Below are 27,771 nucleotides of genomic sequence, written 5' to 3'. Positions count from 1 at the left end.
GTAGAACCGCTTTGTATAGGTAATCACACGAGGCCAAGTACTATTAAGGATTAATTGCACGAGAGTTTTCAAAATTTTCCAAAACTTCGCGACTCGATAACGAACGGTTGCTATGCAACGGATTAACCAATCATTAACAGGTAATCATGCCCTCTCTTGATTATTAAAAATGCCCTCGATTAAGAAAAAATGCCCTCTCTCTCAACCAATCAGCGCTCAGTAATTTTGCCCTTTATTGATAAGAAGAGCATAACAAACAGGGGCCAGTTGTTCAAAGGCCGGATAACTTTATCCTGTGGGTAAGTCACTATCCAACAGTTTCAATCTGTGCAAAGATTTCAGTATTTTCTCTTGTACAAGCGAATATGCACACTCTAACCAGAGTTAAGTTTGGGAGTGTACGACAACGTTTAACGTGAGGTATATTGTATACCCTGTATAGTGCTTTATCCAGCGGATAAAGTTATCCGGCCTTTGACTAACTGGGGCCAGTACCATAGATACATAGAAAAGAACTTTTACTTACATTTTTGGATTTCATATACAGAACCACCTTGTAAAGCAGTAATGTACAGCACCACAGGAAAGTAAGTACTGTTTCTTCAAAGCCTATACATTTAAACTTGGGTCACGCTTTAGGAATTCAGCCACGGGCATGAAAGCTATACCCACCTTATTCAGGATAATTAAGTGACTTTCGAGAAACGGGCCCCAGGAAAATTAATGACGTATAATAATAAACAAACACCAGAGCAACGTACCTCTCAGTAGCTTTCATTTGAATGGTTGCATGTTAAAATTCCACCCACAGACTTCAAAGTTAGAACCACCTTGTACAGCATAATAAACAGCACCAAAGGAAAGTACTGCTCAGTAGCTTTCATTTAAACGTTCACACTTTAGAATTTCATGCTCAGAAACAAAAGTGAACCACGTTGTACAGCATAAGAAACAGCACCACAGGAAAGTTCTGCTCAGTAGCTTTCATTTGATTGGTCACACATTAAAATTTTATACACAGACCGAAAAGTTCGAATCACCTTGTACTGAGAAATAAACTTAACCTCTTTAGGACCTTGTACAGAATAATTTAAACAGTACCGCACTGCGAAGTGCTTCTCAGCTTTGGTGGTCGGTCAGGCTTTAGGATTCTATCCACAGACTCGAAAGCAGGACCATCTTGTATCGCACAATCATCAGAACCAAAGAAACGTACTGCTCAGTAGCTTTCATTTGAATGATCATATATAGGGATTTTCATACACAGAACTAAGCATCACCATAGAAGGTTTCATTTAAATGGTGCACTTTAGGATTTTATCCACAGACTCAAAAGTTAGAACCATCTTGTACAGCATAATAAACAGCACCAACGGAAAGTATTTTTCAGAAGCTTTCATTTGATTGGCCACACTTTAGGATGATTTTATCTACAGACTCAAAGGTTAGAACCACCTCCCAATAAACAACAAAACATCAAAGTACAGCTCATCAGCACTACAATTCTGACTTAGAAGAACAGTCTCAATATTCTTTCAAATGCTGAGATAACTAGAATTCACAAAAGTCGTATTATATTTTAAGACAGCAGTGGATTTTACAGAGCAGAAGTTAGGCTACATGCAAGTTTCCAAGTAACCTGCTTTGAGCGAATAACAAGCAAGCGCACGTGTTTTCAAAGTCAGCTAAAAAGGTACTGACCACAGTAAGCCAGTAATATTTTCAAAGCAGCGCTTACCTGCTACGTTTGTGCAAACTTCTTTCCTTCGTAAATTCCTTCCAAATTTACCATTTTCCGCTTTTAATTTCAAGACGACAGTTCAACCAAGGTTTCGAAAGGTTGACTGGCCCTATTTTTAAGGAACATAAACTCTTAAAATTTCATGATATCCATTCGTTTTAATTAGGTATTTTTTTGTTTTCATTCAAGAACTCTACACTTCCTTCCAAATTCAATAACTTTTTTTTTACTGAATAGTCAAATCCATAATTATAATACTAGGAATGCTCAGTCCTTCCGCTTGCCACTGCAAGGTCCAAAATTTAATGAAATAGCTAGTTCTCCGTCCTCCGCTTCTTTTAAAAGAAAGCTTAAAGAATTTCTTCTCTCCAGGTATTAACTTCTGTAAGGCTGTAATTCTTAACTAACTTACTTAATATGTGTGTGTGCGCGGTCAAAGTTAATTACCATAAATCCATATTGTAATTCTAATATAAGAGTAGTTATTTTAAGTGAGGAAGCCTGACTTGTTATAAGCCTCGTGGTTTCTTTCACGTTTTCTCGCCATTTATTCTCTTTCATCAATTTTCTTGATTTTTTTTCCATCTGTAAATGTTGTGTATATGGCAAAATAAATATTGTATTGTATTGTATAAATTTGCGAGGCTTGCAAAATTAGTTATGAATATGAATTAGTAACTGAAACCAATCACTGCTAATCACGCCAAATATTTCACGCGCCTTTGCTTAGTTGCACATCAAAGAGAAAGTTATTGTATATCCTGGATAAATTTCCATGTAAAATGAGCTTAGATTATTTTATCGAAAAGATTGCCGTCATTTGCAAATTAAAAACAGCAAATAACGAATCAGTTAAGGAAGGGTCACAAAAGTTGCAGGGAGATGTTTTTTAAAACGCATCTGTACTCGTGTATGCTTCCCCTAGAAGGAAGAAAAATAATTATACTTTTTCAAGACCATTTGCGAAGACCAAACCATCGATGACAAGGAAAAGACAAGGTTCCAATGCAATACAATCATTTCACAGTCTTGCTACACAAGCGTATACAGAGGAGACCCACGTGTAAACCAGTGCGACGCAAGCATAAACACCCTGACTTTACACGCACAACGAAAACAAGGCATAAGCATAAAAAGATGGAGCGATTCCTATTTTGTATCTCCCGGGGGGATGGGGATAGATCCAGGACCGAGAAGCGATGCTCTCACAACATGAAAAGTGGTACACTCACAACACGGCCAGCGGAGTTTTAAAAACAAGAAAGTATTGAACGAAACCGACAACAAAGCCTGTATAGATAATTTATGCAGTAGCTATGAGGAAATCTTCCCGAAATTTCTGTACACACGGAACAAACTGAGTACATAAAAATTATATAAAGCGAAATCAAATTGCAAAATGTAATAAATCCGTGAATTAGGCAGGAGAAGACAGGAAGAACTAAGGGGCTGTTTACATGGAGGGAGGAAGATCCTAGCACAATGAAGATCCTAGAAGGCGAAGAAACATTCGTTTGGTTTACATGCAGAAATTTCAGTCGGAGTGTTTACTAAGTGGAGAAGGAAAAGAAGAAAAATTGTCGGCCTTTAGCAGCTGAACGCTCGGCTGCCGCCATAATTTTGTCCTTTGTTGTTCCTGTACTAGGATCTTCCTATCTCTCAGCTAGGAAGATCCTATCTCTAGGAAGTTCCTAGCACTAGGGCCAAGTACAACGTTTTGCATGTAAACTGAATACAGAAAACATATGGCGCTAGGATGATCCGCCTTCTAGGATCTTCCTAGTGCTAGGATCTTCTTCCCTCCATGTAAACAGCCCCTTAATTTCCCCTTCGGCCGCAACTATTTTTCATGATATTCCGACATTCCGGCCGACATTCCGTTGAATTTTACAACCACTGCACACTCCCAACACATGTATCCGCTAAGAAAACCATCCATAATTGCTTTGCAAGCTTTGAGGGCATCCGGCTTCGATTTCATTTTAGAGAATGTATGCGAAGTTTGTGACCGTGTATTTGAATCAACAAATCCGATTTTGCATGGGCCGTAACTGCCTCTTGAACAACTTCTCGGCTTCTTGTTGTTTGGAAGGCAATCATCTTCATTTCAGCGCAATTCCACAAGCAAGATGAAAGTCCTTGTCGATTCCTGTTTTATTACGACTTTTGTGCGCACCGCCACAAAAGCCGAAACACTGACTGGTCTGACTGGACTGCGAGTGCGAATCTTTTTTGTACTTGACTGCGCCATGTCAATAACCCGCTAAAATTGAACAACAACGGGATAGATTAGCGGGTTGCATAAATTAGCCGTCTCCGATTTTTTACGGCGAGCACGTGACCAGCCGATACCAGGCTCTTTTCCCGCCCCTTCCAATTTACAAGGGAAAATCCCTGAAAATGAAGTTCATTGATTGATAGATTTCATCAAACACAAGTTATCAGAAATACCAAGCGTAAAGAATATTTAGGAGAAACCATAGGGTTTATAGAATAAGGCTTACTCATTATATATAGTGCTGTTACATAAATGGATTCTAGAAGTAATAGAAACGGTGAGAAGATTGATATAATTACAAATGGATAAAATAACATACAGTTAAAATAATCACAAACAAATACACGGAAGACGATCGATACACAGCTGTAAAAAATACGTGTATCGCCAAGGTGGCCACGGCCCTACCAAGAACGCCACGTAAAAGTTCTATGAACCGGGATCGTTCCATGCAGCAAGGACTAAAATACGGTCCACTGAGTACGTAAACTTTCTAGCCTGTGTACATCCTGGGGGGAGGGGGCGGCTGTACACAGGCTAATAAATTTCATGACTCTATTACTAGTATGTTTGTTTAGTATGTGCCGCTGTGCAATTGATAATTTCGCCAGACTTAAAATCTTTCATTCTTTCTTTATTTTTTTAACTTCTGAACCAAATTCCTCTGTTTTAGAGAAGAGCTCCATACTATTTAAAGTATCTTGGAATTCTAGGAGAGAAGCATGGTTTTAGAAAGTGATGAGTGAAAACTACTAAACACTTTTCAAAAGTGGCTTTCCCGTGCGCGTAATGCATCAAATGGATGCAAGAAATTTAGCTTCTCTTGACATCAAACTTAGGGCTCTTTTTTTAGTAATACCGATTATCTCATTAGAGACCTTTAGATTCTAGTACGAGTACGAGTACGACTACGAGTTTCTCCAATAAACAAAGAGTGCACGCGCGTGAACCAGTGTCATTTTGGCGGGAAAACGAGATAGCTGTCGTCATTTTACTACGAGTTTTTGTAAGAATCTCGTGGTGGCGAAAACGAGTCGTCGAAACGTAGGGGATCTCGTCTTTTTGGAAACACGAAAAGGCTTAACTATCATCATTCAAACCAACTGCGTCAAGTTCGTCGTTCGTAAAGAGTGAAATGAAACTTTCTGTGATATATCAGTTCTTAGTACTTCGCTAAAAACTCGAAGTCAAATCTCGTAGTCGTACTCGTACTCGTACTAGAATCTAAAGGTCTCTATTATCTCTTTGGCTACTACTTCTTCTAGTAATACCCATTTTCTTGTCTTTATCTTACTTAACCCGTTTTGCGTTGACCATGATATCCAGCTTTCACTCGCAGTAGAAAAGATGGAAACAAACAAACATAATAAAATCAGGATTCTTTCGTATTTTGGGGTATACGCAATTGTAATTATAACTAATTTCAGACGAATTGTTCTCTACTTATTTGGCGCGCTTGGATTATAGAACTGCATGAGCCCATATGATGACATTACATTATGAATTAATGATAAGCAGGGGCATATATTTCCGACATCGCTAAGATTAGTGGAAGTAATATTCAAACCTTAACAATCAGGGCCGTACCTAGGATTTTTTGTCTGTGGGGGCAAACTCCGCACACCCCTCACAGGGGTCTACCGTATGCAGACAGGGTTTCTAATTGGACATTAATTTTGTTTTCACTCGTACGCAGAAAGTTGCCTCTACGACGTTTAGAGAAAAAAAAAACACCGATGCTTTTTGTTTTAAATTTTCATGACTTTTTATGGAGTTAACGTCTTGTTTAGCTTGAAGCAAATATTGTCTCTCTTTTTAAAACACAGTCGATGCACTGCTGTAAACAAAGGGAGAAAATCACTGAGCTTACACAATTCAAACGCACTATATCAGTGGAGCGAAGCATTTGCAAAAACACAGTCGTTATTTAAATACAATTCAAGCCTTTTCAGTGTTACTGTGACACGTTGCATAGCTCTATAACACGCTACAACGATTATATAGAGAACCAAAAAACCAAATAGCCGCGCCAAGAAACCGGCAACTCCTTGTGACAAACACTAATAGCCGGGCCCGGCATTGCAACAATTACAGAATGAAGCTCATTGCATGATACAAGCAATGATTAATTTCTGTCCTAATATTGCCAAATCTCAACAAGAAAGGCAGTTAAAACTATCAAGCACTTAAAAGAGCCAAGCCAAACCCAGCTGAAATGCCCTATGTGGCATAAAAACACCGTCGTTGAACATACGGAATAAGAGGTCATATTCAAAACAAAGAGAATTCAAAAGAGGAAACTCAAAAATCATTAGGCGCAAATGATCTGTCGGATGATGAACATATGATGGTTAAATTCAAACCCGCTACAAATACTTGTGAGCAGCGCAGGCTTTTAAAACCAATTTATCTCTGAAAAAATTAAAAAACTTGTGTAAGCTAGATTTAAAAGGGCTTAAACACGCGCCAGAAAGTGGCGTAGGCTTGTCAGTCTTTATTTACACACCAAATTCTAAACCATAGGCAGCCCAAACTGACAAAATCATTATTTTCATAAGAAAACCGGTACTGGATTTTGCCTCAAAAGATTTTCCAAAATAACTATTTGGAATTCACATTGAAGGGATATTTTTTCAGTCAATTAGTCGATTTTCTTGTGATCAGTGTGATGTTAAAAACAAATTGAGTTTTCCTGGCGGGGGCAGCTGCCCCCTCTGCCCCCGCGCTATGTACGGCCCTGACAATTTTCAATGAATAACAGTTGGAATTATTTTCTTCTCCTTCACCAATCTTCGAGCTTCATTTTACGATTACGCAGGAAAACAAAAGTTTTTTTTTTTGCGCCTTTTCTTCTGCTTTGAAACCAAGGAATTACATATCTATTTTGCCAAAATTGATCTTTGTTTCGGAACGATGAAATTGAGATAAAGGGATTTACCCAGCCTTGCTAAAGAGAGTCCCTATTAGTCTTGTCTTAAAGTTTTTACATCATAGTTAGAGTTCTTTTAGCTTGTGACACGATTTTATTGTCCTTTTTGAAAAGTTACGTTTTGATTTCTGGGGTAAAAAGTTTATGTTTATGTTCCCATTGAGGAAAAAATACAGAACCACAATTTCTCGAGCTTTTGCTAAAATTACCTATTTCTATTCAACTGAGCAAAGATGTGGCACGTAAAATTTAACTAATTTGAACTCGTTTCTTAATTTTAGTTTTAGTTCCTTTCAAACTGTAAAATGTAACAGTTGTAATCATGATAAATATGCCCAGATATGAACAACCACTTGCTTACGCTTGGTTGGTATTCCCCTCGATCCCTTTCACCCAAAATGTGATTGATTGATTGATTGATTGATTGATTGATTGATCGATCGATTGATTGATTTGTTGATTGATTGCCAAGAACAAGTTACAGCAAAGCAAGATGGTGGAATAGACGTGTGCCAGTAAGAAGCCAATAAACATTTCGAAAATTGGTTTGGTTTTTCATCTTCCTCGCTGTAAGGGATTACGAAAGAAAAACTGTTGTAAATCTCATTCACAGTTAATTTTAAGCTAGCTTATTATTTGCTACTGATTTAAAATTGAACCCTTGTCAGCCCTTAGGTCTTTCCCTAATTAAGCTGCACCTTTGTAATGAAAAACAACATGACAGCCAGCAGTGATCCGCCTCGACTCTCCGTTCGTGAGATATTCCAGTTTAAAGTCCGATTGAAATTACATGAACATGTTTACCACGAGTTTGATGCCTGGAACACGTAGAACAGAGTTGCCAATAAATATTTACCATAAGAATTTTTAACACTGATAAAAGAAAGTTTTGCTAAAAACTTGAAGTCAAATCTCGTATTCGTACTAGCCGGTCTAAAGGTCTCTAATCCTTGATGAAGCAAGTGATGTCCGCTCGAATTTTCCAGAGAGCTCACATGCGGACATTACATGGACAATTAAGGACAAACAAAAGGAACTTGTTTCATCGAGCAGTGGCATATAATTCCGCCATCGCTAAGACTGGTGAAAGTCACGTTCAAACTAATCACTGTCGTACGAATTTCGATAGAATGACAGATAAAAAATTCGAATTATCTTATTCTCCTTCAACAACCTTCGAGCTTTTTTTTACGATTCCGCAATGAAACATTATTTTCAGTTTTGAGCTTTTTCTAGTATTTTGAGACCAAGAAAACATATCTCTTTTACGAAAATTGGTCTGTGTCCGGAAACGATTAAATTGAGATAAAGGGATTTTTCCAGCCTTGCTAAAGAGAGTTCTTATTTGAATAATCTTTTTTTTAGGAGTCTTGAGTTTTTGCACCATAATTGGAGTTCTTTTAGCTGCTGTAACGATTTTCTTGTCCTTTTAGAAAAGTAACATTTTGATTTCTGGGATAAAAAAGGTCATGTTTATGTTCGCATTGACGAAAAAAATACAAAACCACAATTCCTTTTATATTCAATAGCAAAGATGTGGCACGTAATGATATTTAACACATTCACTTTTTTAAATTTCAGTTTTAGTTTCTTTCAAACTATAAAATGTAACAGTTGTAAACACAGGAATAAAATATATCCAGGTACGAAGAACCACTTGCTTAGGTTTGCTCGGTATTCCCCTAGATCTCTTTCACCCAAAATGTTGCTCTTCGTTGATTTATTTGTTGATTGATTGCCAAGAACAAGTTACAACAAAGCAAGTTGGTGCAATAGATTGTGTACCAGAAACAAGCCGATAACATTAATATTTCGGAAAATGGTTTGTCTTTTAACCTTCCTCAGGCAAAGGAATTACGAAAGGAAAACTGTTCTAAAACCTATATTTGCTACCGTGGATTTAAAATTGAACCTCGCGCGCTGGTCAGCCCTTAGACCTTTCCCTGAGCTGCACAATTGTAATGTCAAACAACATGACAGCCAAGCTCGACTCTCCGCTCGTGCATGTTCTAGTCTAATGTCCGATTGAAAGTTCAACTCGTTGACCGCTACACCACAGCGCTTTCACCAATCTTCTGAGCAGCCCAATTTTGATGCCTTAAACTCGTAGAAAAGAAGGAAAATGAAAATGTCTACAAAACAAAAGTTTTTCCTAGCATAGTATGAAGTGTCAACCGTTCCCTCCCCCTAACCCAACTGTGGGTTAGGGGGAGGAGACGGCTGCCATTTCAGACTATCCAAAGCATTTTTCACTGATAAAAGAGAGTTTTGGAAGTCACATCTTGTGCTTATAAACATCATCGCGAACTTTGGTTTTGCATGCAACTGTAGAACTCAAAATTCTCTCTTACTAGAATCCAAATAAAAAATGTTGTCAATTGAAAGCCGTGATAAGTAACAAAAAGATTGAACCAAAAGAACATAATAAAATCAGGCTTCTTTCGTATTTTGGGGTATACACAATTGTAATTATAGCTAATTTCAGACGAATTGTTCTCTACTTATTTTAATAGCGCCATTGGATTATAGAACTGAGCTCATATGAGGACATTACGTGATGAATTAATGATAAGCAGAAACTTGTTTAAGCGAGCAGGAGCATATATTTCCGACATCGCTAAGATTAGTGGAAGTAATATTCAAACCTTAACAATTTTCAGTAGAATGACAGATGAAAGTTGGAATTATTTTCTTCTCCTTCACCAATCTTCGAGCTTCATTTTGCGACCACGCAGGGAAACAAAAGGTTTTGTTATGCGCCTTTTCTTCTGATTTGAAACCAAGAAATTACATATCTATTGCTAAAATTGATCTTTGTTTCGAAACAATGAAATTGAGATGAAGGGATTTACCCAGCCTTGCTAAAGAGAGTCCCTATTAGAGTTCTTTTTGCTTGTGACACAATTTTATTGTCCTTTTGAAAAGTTACATTTTGATTTCTGGGACAAAAAGCTCATGTTTATGTTCCCATTAAGGAAAAAATACAGAACCAGAATTCCTCAAGCTTTTGCTAAAATTACCTATTTCTATTCAACTGAGCAAAGATGTGGCACGTAATATTTAACACATTTGAACTCTTTCTTAATTTCAGTTTTAGTTTCTTTCAAATGTAAAATGTAACAGTTGTAATCAGATATGAACAATCACTTGCTAGGGTTTATTCGGTGTCCTCTTATTCTCTTTCACCCAAGATGTTGCCTGCTCTTGATGGTGCAATAGATGTGTGCCAGTAACAAGCCAATAAACATTTCGAAAAATGATTTGGTTTTTCACCTTCCTCACCGTAAGCGATTACGAAAGGAAAACTGTTGTAAAACTCATTTACAACTAATTTCCAGCTATTTCATTATTTGCTACTTATTTAAAATTGAACCCAGGTCAGCCCTTAGGCCTTTCCCTATTTAAGCTGCACCTTTGTAATGAAAAACAACATGACAGCCAGCAGTGATCCGCCTCGACTCTCCGTTCTTGAGATATTCCAGTTTAAAGTCCGATTGAAAGTTGCCGGAACATGTCTACCACGAGTTTGATGCCTGAAACACGTAGAACAGCGTTGCCAATAAATGTTTTCCATAAGAATTTTTAACACTGATAAACCGGAAAGTTTTGCTAAAAACTTGAAGTCAAATCTCGTATTCGTACTAGTGTCTAAAGGTCTCTAATCCTTGATGAACCAAGTGATGTCCGTTTGAATTTTCCAGAGAGCCCGTACGCGGACATTACATGATCAATTAAGGACAAACAAAAGGAACTTGTTTCATTGAGCAGTGACATATATTTCCGACATCGCTAAGACTGGTGAAAGTCACGTTTATCACTGTCTTACGAATTTCGATACACTGACAGATGAAAGTTTGAATTCTCTTCTTCTCCTTCAGCAACCTTCAAGCTCAGTTTACTTTACGATTCTGCGACGAAACATTATTTTCAGTTTTGAGATTTTTCTACTTTTACGAAAATTGATCTGTGTTTCGAAACGATAAAATTGAGATAACGGGATATACCCAGCCTTGCTAAAAAGAGTTCTTCTTGGAATATTTTTTTTTGTCGAGGATTCTTGTGTTTTTGCACCATAGTTGGAGTTCTTTTAGCTGGTGAAACGATTTTCGTGTCCCTTTTGAAAAGTTAAATTTTGATTTTTGGGATAAAAGAAGTAATGTTTATACTGTTCTCATTAAGGAAGAAATACAGAACCACTATTTCTTTTATATTCAATAGCAAAGATGTGGCACGTAATATTTAACACATTCACTTTTTTAAATTTCAGTTATAGTTAATTTTCAAACTGTAAAATTTGACAGTTGTAAACACTGGAATAAAATATATCCAGATATGAACAACCACTTGCTTACGCTTGGTTGGTATTCCTCTAGATCTCTTTCACCCAAAATGTTGCTCTTGGTTGATTTGTTTGTTGATTGATTGCCAAGAACAAGTTACAGCAAAGCAAGTTGGTGCAATAGATGTGTGCCAGAAACAAGCTAATAACATTAATATTTCGGAAAATGGTTTGATTTTTAACCTTCCTCAGGCAAAGGAATTACGAAAGGAAAACTATTCTAAAACCTATATTTGCACCGTAAATTTAAAATTGAACCGCGCTGGTCAGCGCTTAGACCTTTCCCTGAGCTGCACCTTTGTAAGGAAAAGCAACATGACAGCCAAGCCTCGACTCTCCGCTCGTGCATGTTCCAGTCTAATGTCTGATTGAAAGTTCAACTCGTTGATTGCTTCACCACAGCACTTTCACCAATCTTCTGAGCAGCCCAATTTTGATGCCTTGACTGAACTCGTAGAACAGAAGGAAAATAAAATGTCTACCAAACAAAAGTTTTCCCTAGCATAGTCTGAAATGTCAGCCGTCTCCTCCCCCTCACTCACGGGGTGGGGGTGGGGGGAGGAGACGGACGACATTTCAGACTATCCATAACATTTTTCACTGATAAAAGAGAGTCTCGGAGGTCACGTATTGTGCTGATTAACATCAAGGCGAACTTGGTTTTTAGTTTTGCATGCAACTGTAGAAAAGTATTTCACTCAAAATTCTCTCAATTTATCAATTGAAAGCCGTGATAAGTAACAAATACCGTTAGCTCATAAAAATCAAGTATATAAAAGAATGAGTTTGAACTCCGCAGTTTTGCTGGCATTTGCTCTTGCATGTACTGTACATAAAACGCACCGTTGTGATAATTTGTTTTATTTATACAATGTTCGCTCTTCTCCTCGAAAATGTTTGTTTGTTTGTTTGGACTTGAAATATTTTATAAGATTTTTGGGACTGCGGATGAAAGAATCAATAAATGGGACACCATCGCAGTCCTGTACTTATGCAACTCAAGCAGCTGTGAAAAGAAAGCCTAAAAAATATAAGCTCGAACAGGATTTCGGAAAGCTATGACCTTTACGATACCGGTATAAAACTGTGACACTAATCCGGTTATAATAATATAATCATAGACCCGAAGAGGAGAAGACATGGAAGTAAAAGAATGAATAAAGGGGAGACTATCGCAGTTACGAGGAACGCAACTTGAGCGCTTATTGAAGAAACGTTCAGTCTTTTCTGTTTTTTTTTCTTAACCTTCTTCAGTTTAAGCGATTACGAAGCGAAGACTTCTAAAATTCCTTCTTCTCTTATTTCAAGTTACTGTCTTGTTTACTATTAACTGACAAATGAACTCTTCCCCTATAGAATACCTTTGTAATTATAAAAAAACCAAAAAAAAAAAAAAAAAAAAAACCAAACAAACAGACAGACAAACAAAAAAAAAACATGATCATGTAGTGATCAGCCAAGCCTCGACCGGCACATCCAACATCCGATGTTCCAGTCTAAAGTCCGATCGAAAGTTCCATGCTTGCCGCTTACGGCATGTTTTTTTTCTTTACACGCCCTCTGGTTTCGCAAGCTAACATTATTTCGGAGAGTCGGTTTCGTTATTTAACCTTCCTCTGTTTGAGGATGAAAATAAAATGGATACACTTGAACAGGACGTGTTCAGTAATGACGTCTTACACGAGACTTGCACGAGTAAACAATAACTAGTTGTCACATGTGTTACTGGCAGCTAAGATGATATTATAAATTTATTTTCCATGACACGCGTCGCCTTTTTTAAGTGAGATCAAGGTCTTGAAGACTAGGCAGTGACTAGGTAACACTTTTCTTTAAAACAAGACCTTTACCGCGTGTAATATTTCCCGGCATTTGCTGAGGTTATTCTATGCAAAAACATTCAGCGGACGGAACAGCCGAAAGGAATTCCACAATTGTTGAAGGAGCAGCAAAAGGCCACGGTAAGTAGTTCTTTGATATGGCTGATACAATTATTCGATTGTTAATTATCACAATTTTGATTAAGGCCAGCTGAAGAAATACCATTAATAAAGAAACCGGGATTTGGTTGGGAACGATAAATCCGGGGGGCGGGGGAGGGGGCGGGAGTGGGGGCGGGGGGGAACTCTCATATGAAAGGGGCGGGATGCTTGTCGTCTCGCTTAAAGGTGTAAATTTCGGATATTGGTCTCACAGTACTTAGGGTGTTCTGGGCAAAACGCCATTTCATTTAGCCGGGAAGGTTTCGTTTAGGGTTTCACGCGAAAACTCACTGTATTTTTTATTTGTCTGTGTTTTAAAATGGTCTCTTTTAGGGGTTAAAAAAAAAAAACAACTTGGGCCACACTTGGGTCTAATTCAAAATTTCCGATGAGCATCCTATGATTCTTGCAATATCCAGTCAAGAACAATACTTGTCACAAGTATTGACATTAAATTGTTTTTTTTTTGTCATCGTCGAATCCATTATAGTCAATGGTTTGGATCCTGCGTTCTCACTGTCATTGCTCGAGTCCGATAATCGATGTGGAAACGATCAGATTGTCTTCTTTCCTTTCCGCTCTAAAAATAAAAATCTGGATGATGTAGCACCCAACCTTAAACTGCTATACAATTGTCGCCGATTGCACGTCGCGTTAAACCCCCTCAACAATACAAGTTGTGACACATAGCTTGAGGTCACCCAGATGATTAGGCAATGACTTTATCGTGAACGTCATAAGCACTATTTTTGCCTAGCATGATAAAATATGACGATTCCTATCGATTGTCATCGATATGTCAAATCACCGTTGATATTTGATACATTTTGTACAAAGATCCTTCAAATAGTAAAGGCATAGACATTAGACTGTATGGGTTTGTGCAGATTTGTTGTCAACGCGATAAGTTTTGTCGGAACATACACCTAAAATGTTTCTCGGGTTTCTTTCATTTCATGCTGGCGAGAAAAGAGTCAAAGGTCATTTCAATAAATCTTTCAGAGGGCTTAACGGTACACAATACCAGTCTACCGGAAAGCAAAGCTTTATTTACTTATTGTTATTGATTGATTCCCCTTATTTATTCATTTTTTTATGTTTATTTTTTGTTGGCAACTTGTCCCAAACCTCAGGCTTTGTCCCGGTTAACAATGGACTGATGCGAGGTGCTTTCCGTTTAGCCAAATTTTTTTGGTTCAGCCGGTGTAAATGCAAATAAAGTCGTTCGGATCAAAAGAAAATTTTCTACACCAAACGGACGATGTTTGAAGGCACTCCACTTTTACCGTTACGTTCCAGTCAGTCGGAACTAAAATTACCCTTTGCCCAATGGCCAAGCGTTCTTCAGGTAAATTGTCCTTACGGTCACTTGTGTTATGTGGATCTATGTTGCAAAAATATGTCGGTGAGAAACCAACTTACTGACCACAAATTGGGGCAATTTTTTCGCTCGTATCAAGGTCAGAAACTCAAGCTGTTGCACTTCAGTTGGATAGGAAACGCGTAGTCTTGAAGACAAAATGTTCAGAGTTCTTTCGAAACCATCAAGTCGCCCGGAAAGGAATTCAGCAAACAGCAGACAAGTTTGCGTCAAGTGAAAGCTCTAATAAGTCTCGCAAAGAGCGAAAGAATTGCCCCAATTTGTAGTCAGTGAGGAGTCAATGAGTTGGTTTCTCACCGACATATTTTTGTAACACTGATCCACATCACGCTAGTGGCCGGAAAGACAATTTACCTGGAGAGCTCTCGGCCATTGTGCAAACTGCACCATAACAACTAGGACAGTATTCCTGCTCAAAGCTGTATCAGGTGAACTCCTGTATGCTAAAGTTGTACCAGGGCGGGGCAAGACCCGCCCAAGTCATGCCCAAGCCTCGACCAAGTCGATCAAGCCCATTTTTAACCGCTGACCAGCTGTCCAAAGTTCGATTTATATGTTTGTACGGTTTGCTTGATATTGTACATGTGTGCGGTTTGATTAATATTTATTTGGGGGAGTGGAGAGGGAGGAGAGGGAGGAGGAGGAGAAGAAGAGGAGAGGAAGGCTTGACACAGAACCTTTCTGAAGTCTGTGTCGAACGTCCGAATTTTTCGGTGACGCTTAGCCCCACCTTTGCCTAGTCCTTTACCTCCTTTACCGCGTCCTGACGTATTCGTTGATATTCGAATGATTTAGCGAGTGTTCGAGTGATCACGCTAAGTGCAGCTATAACTAGATAAAGAAAGCTGAAGCCTTGACAGTGCTTTGCTTTCCTTCGTGCTTTCGCATGTTCTTCGCGGGCTTGATAACAGTTGAAAGAAAAGTTAGGACTTCCTTCCTTAAGTACAAAAGGTACCATAGTTAAGTCTGATGTGAAAATGTTTTCAAACGTTTCCTTTCGCATTGCATTGGGCTGCAGTACACGTCTCATAGAGTAAACGCGATTCTAAATCTCTCTGTTATCTACATACACAAAACCATCGAAGAAATGGATGCTAAGTGTAATAAAACTAGAAAAATTAGATGGCGTTGATCCTGGCAAACAAGCACAAACGACGTCGGAACAAAGCGTGAATAGAGTTTGAAAGTTAAATCTTGATCCCTCTGCGGTCCGCTTGTTGAAATGAAAACTTTTCACGGTAATGGAATGACGTTTCGTGAGAGCGATCGTTGAACTTGAAATAACGAAAACTTGAGAAAATGTCGGACAAAGACAAAGCCAAGAAAACAGGGGCTAAAAAGCCTGCCGACCACCCGAAATTTGCGGAAATGGTGAAAGCCGCACTTGTCACCGAGAAGAAGCGAAATGACTCCTCGTTGCAAGCCATCAAAAAGTACATCAAGGAAAACTTCAAAGTGGGAGACAGCACGGCAGCACATCAAATTAGCTCTTAAATGAGGCGAGGCAAACGGTCAATTCGCTCACACAAAAGGCGTGAGAGCTATGGGATCCTTCAAGGTCAACAAGAACGTGGACAAGAAAACAGCGAAGAAAGCACTCCCGGCAAAGAAAAAGCCCGCCGCTGAGTCGGTAAAGAAGGCGAAAAAGCAGCGAATAAGAGAGTTCCTGCGAAGGAAAAGAAAGCGGCTAAACCTGCAGAGAAAGAGAAGAAATCCAGCACGAAGTAGACCACTACAGCCACCAAAAACAGTAAAGTCAAGAAGCCCTTAGTTAAGAGGACGAAGGAAACTAAAGCCACCGTTAGAAAACCGGCGTCAAAGAAGGTCAAGAATGCTAGCAAACCTCAGTTTAACAAAACAAACGGCTCCTTTAGGAGCCACCAAATAAATAAAAGCAATGGCCAAGCGAAAATGACCTGAAACATTATAATTCTCGTTTGTAAATCCCATGTAATTCCCATGTAAATCACAGAAGCTAGTTTAATGGCCTTAGCTCCCACGAGTCTCCTGTAGCTCAGTGGTAGAGCATCCGAACTAGTAATCGGAAGGTATCGAAATTTCTTTTTCCGAGTTCGCATGTGTCATTACTGAATGATACATCATTCTCAGAAGAAAATTTGTTTATAGGAACTTAGTATCAATTTTATAGAGTCACGCTTGGCTTTTTTTTTTTTTTTTTCTTGTGTCTCTTCTACGAAAATCTCTTGAAAGTCACATTTTCAGCGCGTGAAAGTTTGTTGTGGATGAGGTTGCATGAACATGGGTGAAATGACTCGTTACTCATGTAAATCACAGAAGAGAAATTTGGTTTTTAGGAACTTTGTAGCAAATTCTAGAGTCACATTTTGCTTTTTGTTTGTTATTTTTGTGTCCATTCTACGAAAATCTCTTGAAAGTTACATTTTGAGCGCGTGAAAGTTTGTTATGGATGAGTTGGCAAGTGCATGGGCGAATTGACTGGTTACCCATACCGGAGAAGAAAATTTGTCTATTGGAACTTTATTTAGAATTTATAATGAGCTGGTTGCATTAAACTGAAACTTTTGAAAACTGTTGTTATTTGTGTCTTCACATAAACGTTTTATTTAATACTTACACGACATTGTGACCAGTGTTGGGTATTGTTTTCATGAGATTTGGTGGCTCCTAAAAGAGCCGTTGTTGTTGTTGTTTTGGCATTTCACACGTTGACGAACGAGTTCATAATACCCATGGCTTTGCTGGAGATTTCCGTGTCAGGGTGAACCTGTTTCGACACCTTGTAGATGTAGATCGCATAGCTTTCCTTTCTCTTTCCTCGCTTCGTCTTCTTGCCCGAGCCATCAGCCACACCCGACTTAGCGTCGCCTGCTCTATTCTCGCCCTTTTTGCGGCAGGTACTTTTGGTGCCATGAGTGCTTAGTTGTGGATAAATCGCTAAGATTTTCAAAATCAGCTTCTATAACTCAAGTCTACGCAAGTTCTATTTATGCCAACAAATTCAATGGATCAATTAACATGCGGATCGAAATTGCGGTCAATTTTTATTATACAAAAAAGACTAACCAATCAAAAAGCTATTTATTTTATAATCCCAGGATCAGGACTGTACAGGTCATTCCTTCTTGGACGGAAATGAAAGACACTCTGTACATCTCAAAGGACCTGTCTTTATTGACATTTCAAGACACAGAACGCCTTACCTTGGTGAATATCTGTTCGTATGACTTTAAATCGCCTCAGAATTTGGCATTTACCGTAGTAAGGAAAAGCTACAATTTTTCTTCGGCAAAATGCCATCTCGATATTTCTAAACTCTGGAAAGCCAGTTCATTTCGTTTTCGAAGTGACAAATACGGTATGTTATTAAAACTCAGTGCAAAAAATGCCAAGCAAACATTTTCATAAAACCAACAACACCTCGATCGGGAGTAAAATTCTGTTTCCTAACTGACTTACAATAGGCCATCTTACAGTTGTGTGCTTAGTGACCTGGCGTTGAATTGGAAGTGAGGCTGGGGGTGACCTTGTTTTGATACAAACCTCACTGCTTTTCATATGCAGATCATGCTGTTCTTATGCTAACTAGTTTGCATTTACATATGAAAAGCAGTGAGGTCTGTATCACCCCCAGCCTCGCTTCCAATCCAAGGCCAGGTCACTAAACACACAACTGTAAAATGGCCTATTGCTGCATGCATGCAGCTTAAATTTCCAGCTGAAGCAACCGAACAGATAAACTGTATAAACCTGTATTAGGTTGCACAAACACGCTATAAATATGACAAAACGATCTGGGAACACAGGAGACGACATTTTAAGAATTTTGCTTCAAAAGTTCTCGTTGGACGCCCCTGACGTATTCCAAATGCGCCCCAAATGCGATACAACCCACAATTATCATCAGGCGTATTAAAATAGAAAGGCATAACAAGAAAGATATTGACAACCTATTCAACGCCACTGTCTTACTAAAATACCTTGTGGACAACCTGTGTATAAAATAATCGCAAGCGCGTCGTAATTAGAGTAATTATCGGATCACTTGAGATAAATAGCCAATTTGTTGCTGAGTATATCCTTAACTACTGGATCCGTTATTATTATTTTGACGCATTGGTCCTTGCAAACAGGAAAAATATATTTCCTTGACAGAGAAATCAGCCTTGCTCTTTTTTTAGATTATTTGTCCTACAATTTGTTGCTCATTAGATCCTTTACTACAGGATCGGGTACTTTGATTTTGTCGCGGTGGCCGGTGCAATGTTTTCAGTACAGTTTCAAATTAGAATTAGTGAAATTTGACACCCCTCCCCCCCCCCCCAAAAAAAAAGAGACTGTTAAAGAATATGTGAAAGAAATGGGATGCTATGTTTTAAGCTTGGTGAATAAATTCTAGAGGTATTTTTTTCAGTCAATGACCCAGGCATACTCAGAATACCTTTTTTCGAGTATGCATGTCTAACTGACTGAAAATAAATCTCAGAAAAAGGATAGTTTTCGCCCATTACAGTTTTGAGAGATTATGCCATTCCAAGAAGAGACGAACTAGCGATTTACTCAGCGTGAACAATAAGATTAATTAATGAATAATTAAATGTGAACAGTGGTGTGGAAACAAACAGTCCAATAACAACAGGAAGGTCTTCAAAGTAAAACCAGTATCCTATTTAAATAAAACGAACCAAATAACTCGTGTAGCACCTCACACTTTATGTCCTTCCGCCCTTTAGCACAAAGAAACAAACAGCAAGAAGAGAAGTCGAAAGTGAGTCTGAAATATAAATTGAGTTATACGAAATACCTTTGAACAGTTTTTTTCATTGTTTTTGAGTATTTTTTTTTATTTCCTCCACACTTAGCACATAGTTACATTATGTTAACAATAAGTTTGTAAATGAATATATCACTAAAGAGCAGGAGTAGGAGCCTAGGAGGGGGGCACATCTAGATTAAATAATTTTGCGCCCCTTACTACAATTGTTATTGTGGTAAATAACAAGAATAAGGAAGAAGATACATAAATTACACAAAGTTCGTTTGAGAGCAGAACAGATATTTGTACCATTTATAACACATGAGCATTAGTACCGAGCAGCACAAATAAAAAAAATGTCGTAATCTTCTTAAAAATAATAAAGTTTCAGAAAATGTTTAAAACACGAGCAGCAGTGTTGTATCGAGGCGCAGCCGAAATTTTTAGACCCGATAAAACATGCGCTGGGAGTTTTTTGAACGACTTTAAAAACATTCCTGGAAAAGCGTGTGTGAAGAGAGTTCATAACAATTATAATGCTTTTGTGAAAGTTGGAAATTAGCATACGAGAAAAACATTAAACACCGCATACTAAAAAGGAAGAGGTTTTATCGGATATAAAACCACTGCACGTGATGTTTTATCGACCATTTGATAGGTCAATGGGCTTATGGATTATTAATGAGTTTTTGAAAGATCTTTTATGTCTCGAAGATTTTTGACGGATAGATAAAGTGATATTCATTATTTTATTAACAGTGTAGATGGCTCCAAGGAACACTGGTGACCACGAAAGAGGCATGCCTATGTTTACATCATTCACGCTGCCTGGTTCCATCAAACGTCACTCGTTTGACAACCGGGAAGAGATAACCACGTCCAACTCAAAACGCATGAAGCAAGACAGCGATGTCCTTTCCTTTAATGGGAATGACGAACACCTTTTTATTCAGAGTGAAGCAAGCATGCACAACATTGTCAGTGAAGTCATTGATTCGTTAGACAACAACCGTTGCGAAGAGACTCCCTGGCCATTTCAGGGGAAATCGTGCTTTGAGAGTGCAACGATGACTCAGTCGGCTCAAGCTGATAGAATACTGGTGCTGGATGACATAGAAATGAACGAAGTGCTACTTAAGTATGGAAACACTCAACCGTTACGCACTTCTGCTCATGGTCGCAAGAGGGAAATATCGGTGCTTTCAAGTCCGGGCCAAATTCAGATTGACCAAAAGCTGGCAATGCTCAGGAAAGTACAGAGTCCAGACACTGGAACAACCAATGGTTTAGCAATTGATCACAATTTCTATCCTAAAGTTGTCGGTGTGGAATCGCTTTCATCACGATTGCCCACTTTAACTTCAGCGAAAAAACAATCTCATTCCCCCCAACCGCCACTTGAAAAACTTGATCAGGGCAAACAAATGAACAGCCCTTTAAAAAGACATAAAGATATCACCATATTTGACGTGAATGCCAGTACGGCATCAAATACAAATCCGGCCTCGATTAATTCTCCGACCACCTCATCAACGCAAACACAAAATTGTCCGCTATTATTTACTTTCAAGCAAAAAGATGGCCAAAAGGACATGTTTCTCGTGGTGAACGATAAGGTTTTTTCTGTGCGGTGTTGCGAGTACAAAGGAGAATCATTCTTGGTTCATACCGATGGTAATGGAAAATCATCGATTTTAGCCAAACTTCCAAAAAGGGCGAACACGACGTCAAAAATTGGCGATGCAGGTTCCCCTTCCAGTCAGGAAAGGGTGGCTTTGTATTCCTCTTCAAAGGCTCCCGTGACTATAACCCCAGTACGGAGCAATTTTGTGCAAACGCTTAATGCAGATACAAGAAAACCTGGAGAGCCTTTGCCTGCAAATTCTAATCTGCGTCAGGTTTCTGGTAAAATTACCAGATTACAACAAGACAAGAGAAACAGGGCAATGCTGAATGCTAATAAGGTCTACCCTGCACATCAAGGCATAAACGGTGGCATTCGGGTGGCAAGTGATGATGCCCTAATCTCAGAGCGACAGCGTCTGCAAAAGAAGATGAATGAAGCGAAAACAGATGAACTCGAACACAGACAATTGCCAAGTTCAATTGTTCTGCTACAAAGGGCGCGTGTTGGTCAGCAGTATCCTGACCCGCATTCAATGACGAATAGAAACCCTAGGCACCACCTGGTTGCTAACAACACACTTCAAACTTCAACTGCAGCAAAGACGAAAGCGCCGTATGGTCCCAAAACTGGGAATGTGACATTGAACAGTTCAACCAGAAATGCTTGGGCCAGATATCAAAGGAGTAAAGCTGTGGATGTTCATAGTGAACAGCATATAAACACCACAGCACAGAAACGTAATGGACATCAAAGTAACCTAAGCAAAGAAACTGTCAATGCTGAAAGTGATGGCAGTAACAGTAGTTACAATACACCGGAGGACGAAAGAAGAATTCAAAATAAACTTATGTTATTGAAGTACATCGCAAGCCAACAAGCTTCAAGCAAAGAATCCTCCCCACTAACCACTGATGTTTTGGCCAACAGAAGATCGGATGCTGCCAACACCAGGAGGAATTACAATGGTACGATTCCTAAGGTGACGATTAGAAAACTGACGCCGCAAGCTAGAACATGTGTTCAGATGGTGCCACATCCACAAAGCCAGGATGCGAAAGAGAGCCATGGATGGAGATACTGTGATCCCAGTTTAGGGAAAAAAATAGAGAACTTTAAACCTCATCATCGACGTCCTGTAAATCAAATGGCGCAGCAAAACAGTGCTTTGCCAGTCACGCAGCCTTGCTCCAGCTCGCCGCTTTACAGTAGTGACCTAGAGGAAAGTGACGAAATTGACGAAGTTGATGCCGTCAAGCAAGTAGTGCGAATCATTGATTCCTGGCAGCGAAGGGTTTGTCCCAAAAACGATTCTCCACAAATAAAACAACTTTTGGTCGGCACTGCTGTCTCAGGGGTTACCACCCAAACTACTGCTTCAACAAGAACTTCATCAGCGAAAGTCGCTACCGAGAACTCTCGTGCTGTTAAAATCGCTGTTCAAACTAGTCAACTACCAGTCATCCCACAAGTGTTTGGGGGACGATCAGCAGGTGGAGAAAATGCCTTGCCAAAGCGAACTGCGACTCTACTCATGGTCGACTCGAAGACTCCCATTTACGTTGATGCCAATGGCTCAGTTATACATGAAGAACGCACCCAAGGTTCCTCTGGTCAGAAGATTTTAAATAAAGGAATTACGATTCCAAGTGGGCATTCCAATCAATCATGAAATGTTGCCATATCTTTCCCAGCGTCGTCAGTTACCGAAAGCAGTGTTTCCTTGCAGAACTCTATAACCGCTGTTCAAAGAAATTTGTCAAGTCATAGCGATTTATCTTTGGCAAGATCCTCTTGTGGTGTCCTCAGTACTGTGGGTCAATCAGACCAAAGCGGAACTTAGTCAGTCAGTGATGCATAGCGGTCGCACACTATCAAGTGCCTGACAAGACAAACGTCCATATTGGATAAACGATGTATTTGTCACAAACTACTTCAGATAGAAGCCAATCGAATTAACAGTCCGTCCCAAAAACGAGATTTAGCAACCACTAGTGGTCCATGGAGCTGCCAGCTGCTGAACCGGCTCCTGAACTCAACCGATGGTCTACTCTGAAAACACCAAGGAAGACTTGGTCATTTCCAGTCAGCAGTAGTGTGGCAGTGATGTTATACTAACCCAAGCACACCACAGAGTACTAAGCCATGTGATGATGCGTCTTGATTCGACATTCTCCACAATAGAGAGATTTGGAATTACGTTTACGGCAAACGGCAGAAATGACCACGTGACCATGTTTATCCTACATTTGCCGCTCGCTGTTTTTAGTTCTCAGCTCAGTAAAATTGAGTAATTTGGCGTTAGCATCATAGACCAGAATTATTTTGCACTATTCTCATCTATGCAGTCTTGTTATAAAACATAAACGCGAATCTCACGTTTGCCGTTTGCCGTAAACTCGATTCTAAAACTCTCAAATATCACGCGAATTCGCGGCCAGACCAATTTGATAAGAAAGGCCATCAACAACAGAAACACATAAGGGTGTTGAAGTAGCGCATTTATCTCCAGAGCAGATTTTCGGTTCAAAACGATACTTTTTGTTAAAAAAAGACATTTTTTAGCTTTGAGCTAAAATATAATTTCGGCCATTTCTCCGTTATCAATTAAAAATTATGCCGAACCTCAGCTTTCACTTCTCATATTTTTAAGGTTTTGTATGAAAGGTATCGAGTTTCATCCGAAGATTACCAAGTGATTCTAGTCTCTTTCGAAACTAAATGAATACTGAATTTCGTCCGAAGATTTCAAAGTGATTCCAATCTCTTTCGAGACTTAAGATTTCTGGACACAACTTGTGGCCAACGTCTGAGTCAGCTACTCTGAGTTATTGACAAGTTCAGTTTGCACTAGAATTCACCCTGTAATCGAGGTTTTGAACGGCTTGGAGATTCTTTTTGTTAGATTATTGTGCCGAAATGCAAGGAGTACTTGAAGGGCTTTTTTTGTTTTCTGTTTTAAGAAAAATTATCCAGGTTTGGGACTGATGTAACAGATTGAGGGGTTTTCCCCACCCTTGACAGGCCAAAAGGAGTTCTTATTGTAATAAACAATACATCAGTCAATTCTAGCAGTGCCCATTCCCCCCGGGCATTAGTCGGACATTTTTGCAACATTGTCCGTCCCGGGAATCCTGCATGAGTCTACCCACCCCCCATCCCTTGGACATTTGAAGGCCTCGTTATTCTCTCCTCACAATACCGTCGCTTCGTTTCAATGATTAGGTTCACCAACAAATTCTTGATTAAGTACTTCTAGGATCGAGGACATAATTAAGATGGTAGATCCAAGGAATGAACGGTCACTGCTACAATACTGAGAAATACGACTTATCCGAGACTTGCACTGGCGTGAATAACCTTTTATCCGAATAACGCTAAGCCCAGAAGCGAAGAAATCAACGCCCTTTTAAACTGAACCGTGAGGCATTTGCCCAGCTCGTTTGTCCCGTTTGTGGGGAATTTGCCGGGTTGTTTTTTTTAATGCTAATGCACGGGGATCAGCCCGAGGGTGGCGGAGGGGGATGGGAACTCTTGAAATTGATTGATGTATAATATAATTCGCTGAGGAATTTCTGCATGTGCATCATATTTGAAGCTATTTTAGCCTTTGGCATGATTTTCGTGCTCTTTTAGCAAAGTTACTTTTTGGTTTCTGTGAAGGTAATTCAGTTGTACTGAAGAAATTAAGTGAATAAATTATTCAATATATCCAGATATGACTTCACGGTCCGTTGCTCTTGATGAATGACAATTATTTTACTCCTTAGTTGCAGCAACTAAGACTGAAAGGAAAGCTTCTAAAATGTCTCCACTAATTTCAAATTATGGTCTAATTCACTTTTGATTTGCAAATGAGCAATGTTCTTTCCTGGGGTGTTCCCCGATAATGTACCCTTGTAATGTAAAACAGCATGACAATACTGTGATCAACCTGGCCTCGACTTGCACCGAACCCTTAACTCCGTTCAATAGGTCAACGCGTTCATCATTGTACGGCACAGTGCTTTCACGTACTTTCCGTGTGGCGTAATTTTGATTACATTCAACTTTGTATTTTGTAGAAAAGAAGAGAAGGAAAGTTGTCTTTACCAATAAACGTTTACCCCAGAATTTTTCCGCCGCGATTAGCTGGGGAAAGTAAAGAAATAGAGTCAAGTTTTGTGCACGCACTTTGGAATTTAGTTTTGCTTTAAAAAAAAGGTAGTAAAACAAACATAATTTTTTTATTTGAAATAAAAAAAAATTCAGTTAAAGCCGAGATCTTTGCCAAATACTGTCAGCTCATAAGAATTATATCATGAAATGAACTCCCACGCAGTCGTCGTTAGGGAAGTCGGATTACCTTACTTGATCCCCACACAAGGAGGGTAATAGGACTCCCCAAAAACGACTACATGGGAGGCTAGCGTAAGGGCTTGTTAACATGTACTGTCAATTAAACGCACCGTTGTGATTCTCGATTATAGCAAACCAAAAATATTTTGGAAAATCTTTTGTTACTTAATCCTCCTCGGGTTAAGCAATTACGAAGCGAAACTTCTGCAATTCATTTTCCTCTAATTTCAAGCTATTTCAGTCTTGTTCCTTGTTGATTGAAAAATGAACCCTGACTCCAGTCTTTACTAATGCAACAAATGAGAATGCAGTGCAGTCAGGTTTCATGCTTTCCCCACCCCCCCCCCCACGACAAACCATATACTGAAGTTATTGTTAATCTAGCAGCAGATTCAAAAAAGAAAAACTATGCAAAGTTGAGGTTCTTGATTTCATTGGTGGTGCAAAACTTGAGAAATGAAGCGTTCTAAAGTACCTCTGGTGTAAAATGAAAATACAAAAAAAAGAAAAAGAAAAAAGAAACACACAAACAATATGTTTCCGACCAGACTTGAACTGGCGACCTTCCGCGTGTTAGGCGGACGTGATAACCACTACACTACGGAAACCACGTTGACTTTTTTGGGTTTTTTCACCTACAATTAACTTGAAATCGACAAACCACTTGAACAGTAAAGATATTGATCAATTTGTATCAATATGATAGACGTGGAAACTGCAAAGGACCGCGAACGATAATGCTGTCAGTTGACGTAGGATCTACAAGAGACCTAATCAGCCAAAAATAAACTGTAACACAAACTGCAAGGCTGATACTACGTGAAAGAGTTGACTTTGCGAGACAACAACCCGACAGAAACCGATAAAACAGGGCTGCAACCGTGGACAGCTGTTTCGTTCTTATTGGAACTCGTCAGTACGGTGTAGCAGTTCTATATGAAACCAGCGACAGAGCCAGTTCAAATAAAATCAATAAAACCCATGTCCTATCAAGTTTCGTACTTTGAACCTGCCCGCTCCCCGAATCACGCGTTGCCACATCACGTGCCTCAGGGAGAAAGCAGACAAAGCATCGAATCCCTGTCTCGCAAAGTCAACTGAATGTAGATAGACAAAACCATCTTAACACTGAAACGCATAAAACCATGCTTAAAAGGCACAGCATATCGGATCTGTAAAGACCTACGGCCCCAAAAAATAAAGTAGACGTGAAAACTGCAAAGGACCGCGAACAATAATGCTGTCAGTTGACGTAGGATCTACAAGAGACCTAATCAGCCAAAAATAGAGCCAGTTCATATAGAACTGTCGCTGGTTTCATATAGAACTGCTACACCGTGCTGACGAGTTCCAATAAGAACGAAACAGCTGTCCACGGTTGCAGCCCTGTTTTATCGGTTTCTGTCGGGTTGTTGTCTCGCAAAGTCAACTCTTTCTTGTAGTATCAGCCTTGCAGTTTGTATGAATATGTCGCTAATGTTGCCTGGGCGTCTTGTCCGCTCCGTATTCACACTAAGAGACGACCTATCCATCTGAGAAGCCACTTTGTTCGTCTAAAAGGATGTGCGTCCGTCGTCCGTCCAATAGTGTGAAAACTGCTATTATTTACAACTATAGTCAAACCTCCTGTAAGCGACTACCTAAAATACCAAGACTTAGTGGTCGCTTTGGGGAGGTGGTCTCTTACGAGAGTTGAAACAGAGGGGGTCTTTTCCGGGAACAGGTCTGACACATCAGTCTACTTATTCGAAGAGAATTTATTGCATACATTTTACTAGTCATAATAAGAGCAGTGCTAAGTTCTCACTAAGAGTAGCGTGGTACATACAGCGAACATGGAGATCGAGAGACAATGTGTCAAGTGGTCGCTTACAAGAGGTCAAAAACAATGAAAAATTATAATTAAAATACCTAGAATGGCGTCACCACAAAAAGTGGTCGCGTTCGCTTGTGAGAGGTGGTCGTTTACGAGAGGTTCCAACAATTTAGTGTTTTGGATAGGTGGTCGCTTATGGGAGGCAGTCGAGTAATGATGTTTCGAGAGTTAGCTCTTCGTTATAGCAATGGGCAAATTAAACATCAGCACTCGAATCTCTTCACACTAGCCAATTGCAGATTATCTTATCAACTCTAGATCTGTTGATAAAACTAATATTCGAATCCACTTCCCTACCGACGCAGCTTATCCTCAGATCATATCCTAGTAGAATATTGATGTCGCGAGAAATTGATAAAAAATAGACAAAATGTTTCCTTTAAAAAGGAACGTTAACAAATCGTTTTGGTAAGGTGATAACATTTCATGTGAAACAAGAGTTCAGAACAACGGAGTAATCCACTTAACTGAGTCAGCCATGAACTCATGCATGGCCAAATCGGTACTGCGCGCGTCTTGTTAACTGGTTATGAGTTCATATAAAACTC

At 39.3% G+C, this 27,771-nt stretch overlaps 1 protein-coding gene and 1 non-coding gene across 3 annotated transcripts; one reads left to right on the top strand and one right to left on the bottom strand.

Moving 5' to 3' along the window:
- Positions 1-12,866: 12,866 nt before the first annotated feature.
- Positions 12,867-24,724, top strand: LOC146469319 (uncharacterized). 2 transcript variants are annotated; one of them, XM_085123334.1, is made up of 3 exons: positions 12,868-13,248; positions 19,363-19,397; positions 20,145-24,724. In XM_085123334.1, exon 3 carries the CDS (start codon positions 20,150-20,152, stop codon positions 22,679-22,681), a length of 2,532 nt encoding a protein of 843 aa, XP_084979460.1. In that variant the 5' UTR covers positions 12,868-13,248; positions 19,363-19,397; positions 20,145-20,149; the 3' UTR covers positions 22,682-24,724. The 2 variants fall into 2 exon arrangements, with proteins under 2 accessions (XP_084979461.1, XP_084979460.1); XM_085123335.1 differs by lacking the exon at positions 19,363-19,397 and having other exon boundaries at positions 12,867-13,248.
- Positions 24,725-25,882: 1,158 nt separating this feature from the next.
- Positions 25,883-25,955, bottom strand: Trnav-aac (transfer RNA valine (anticodon AAC)). Its single transcript has one exon. It is a non-coding gene; the product is annotated as a tRNA-Val (tRNA).
- Between the last annotated feature and the right edge of the window lie 1,816 nt (positions 25,956-27,771).

The sequence above is a fragment of the Pavona decussata genome, unplaced genomic scaffold (genome assembly GCF_977016875.1).
Source record: "Pavona decussata unplaced genomic scaffold, jaPavDecu1.1 SCAFFOLD_124, whole genome shotgun sequence".
In the NCBI taxonomy this organism is placed as follows: domain Eukaryota; kingdom Metazoa; phylum Cnidaria; class Anthozoa; order Scleractinia; family Agariciidae; genus Pavona; species Pavona decussata.
The sequence above is the reverse complement of the archived record's forward strand: the minus strand, read 5'-3'. Positions and strand labels throughout refer to the sequence as shown.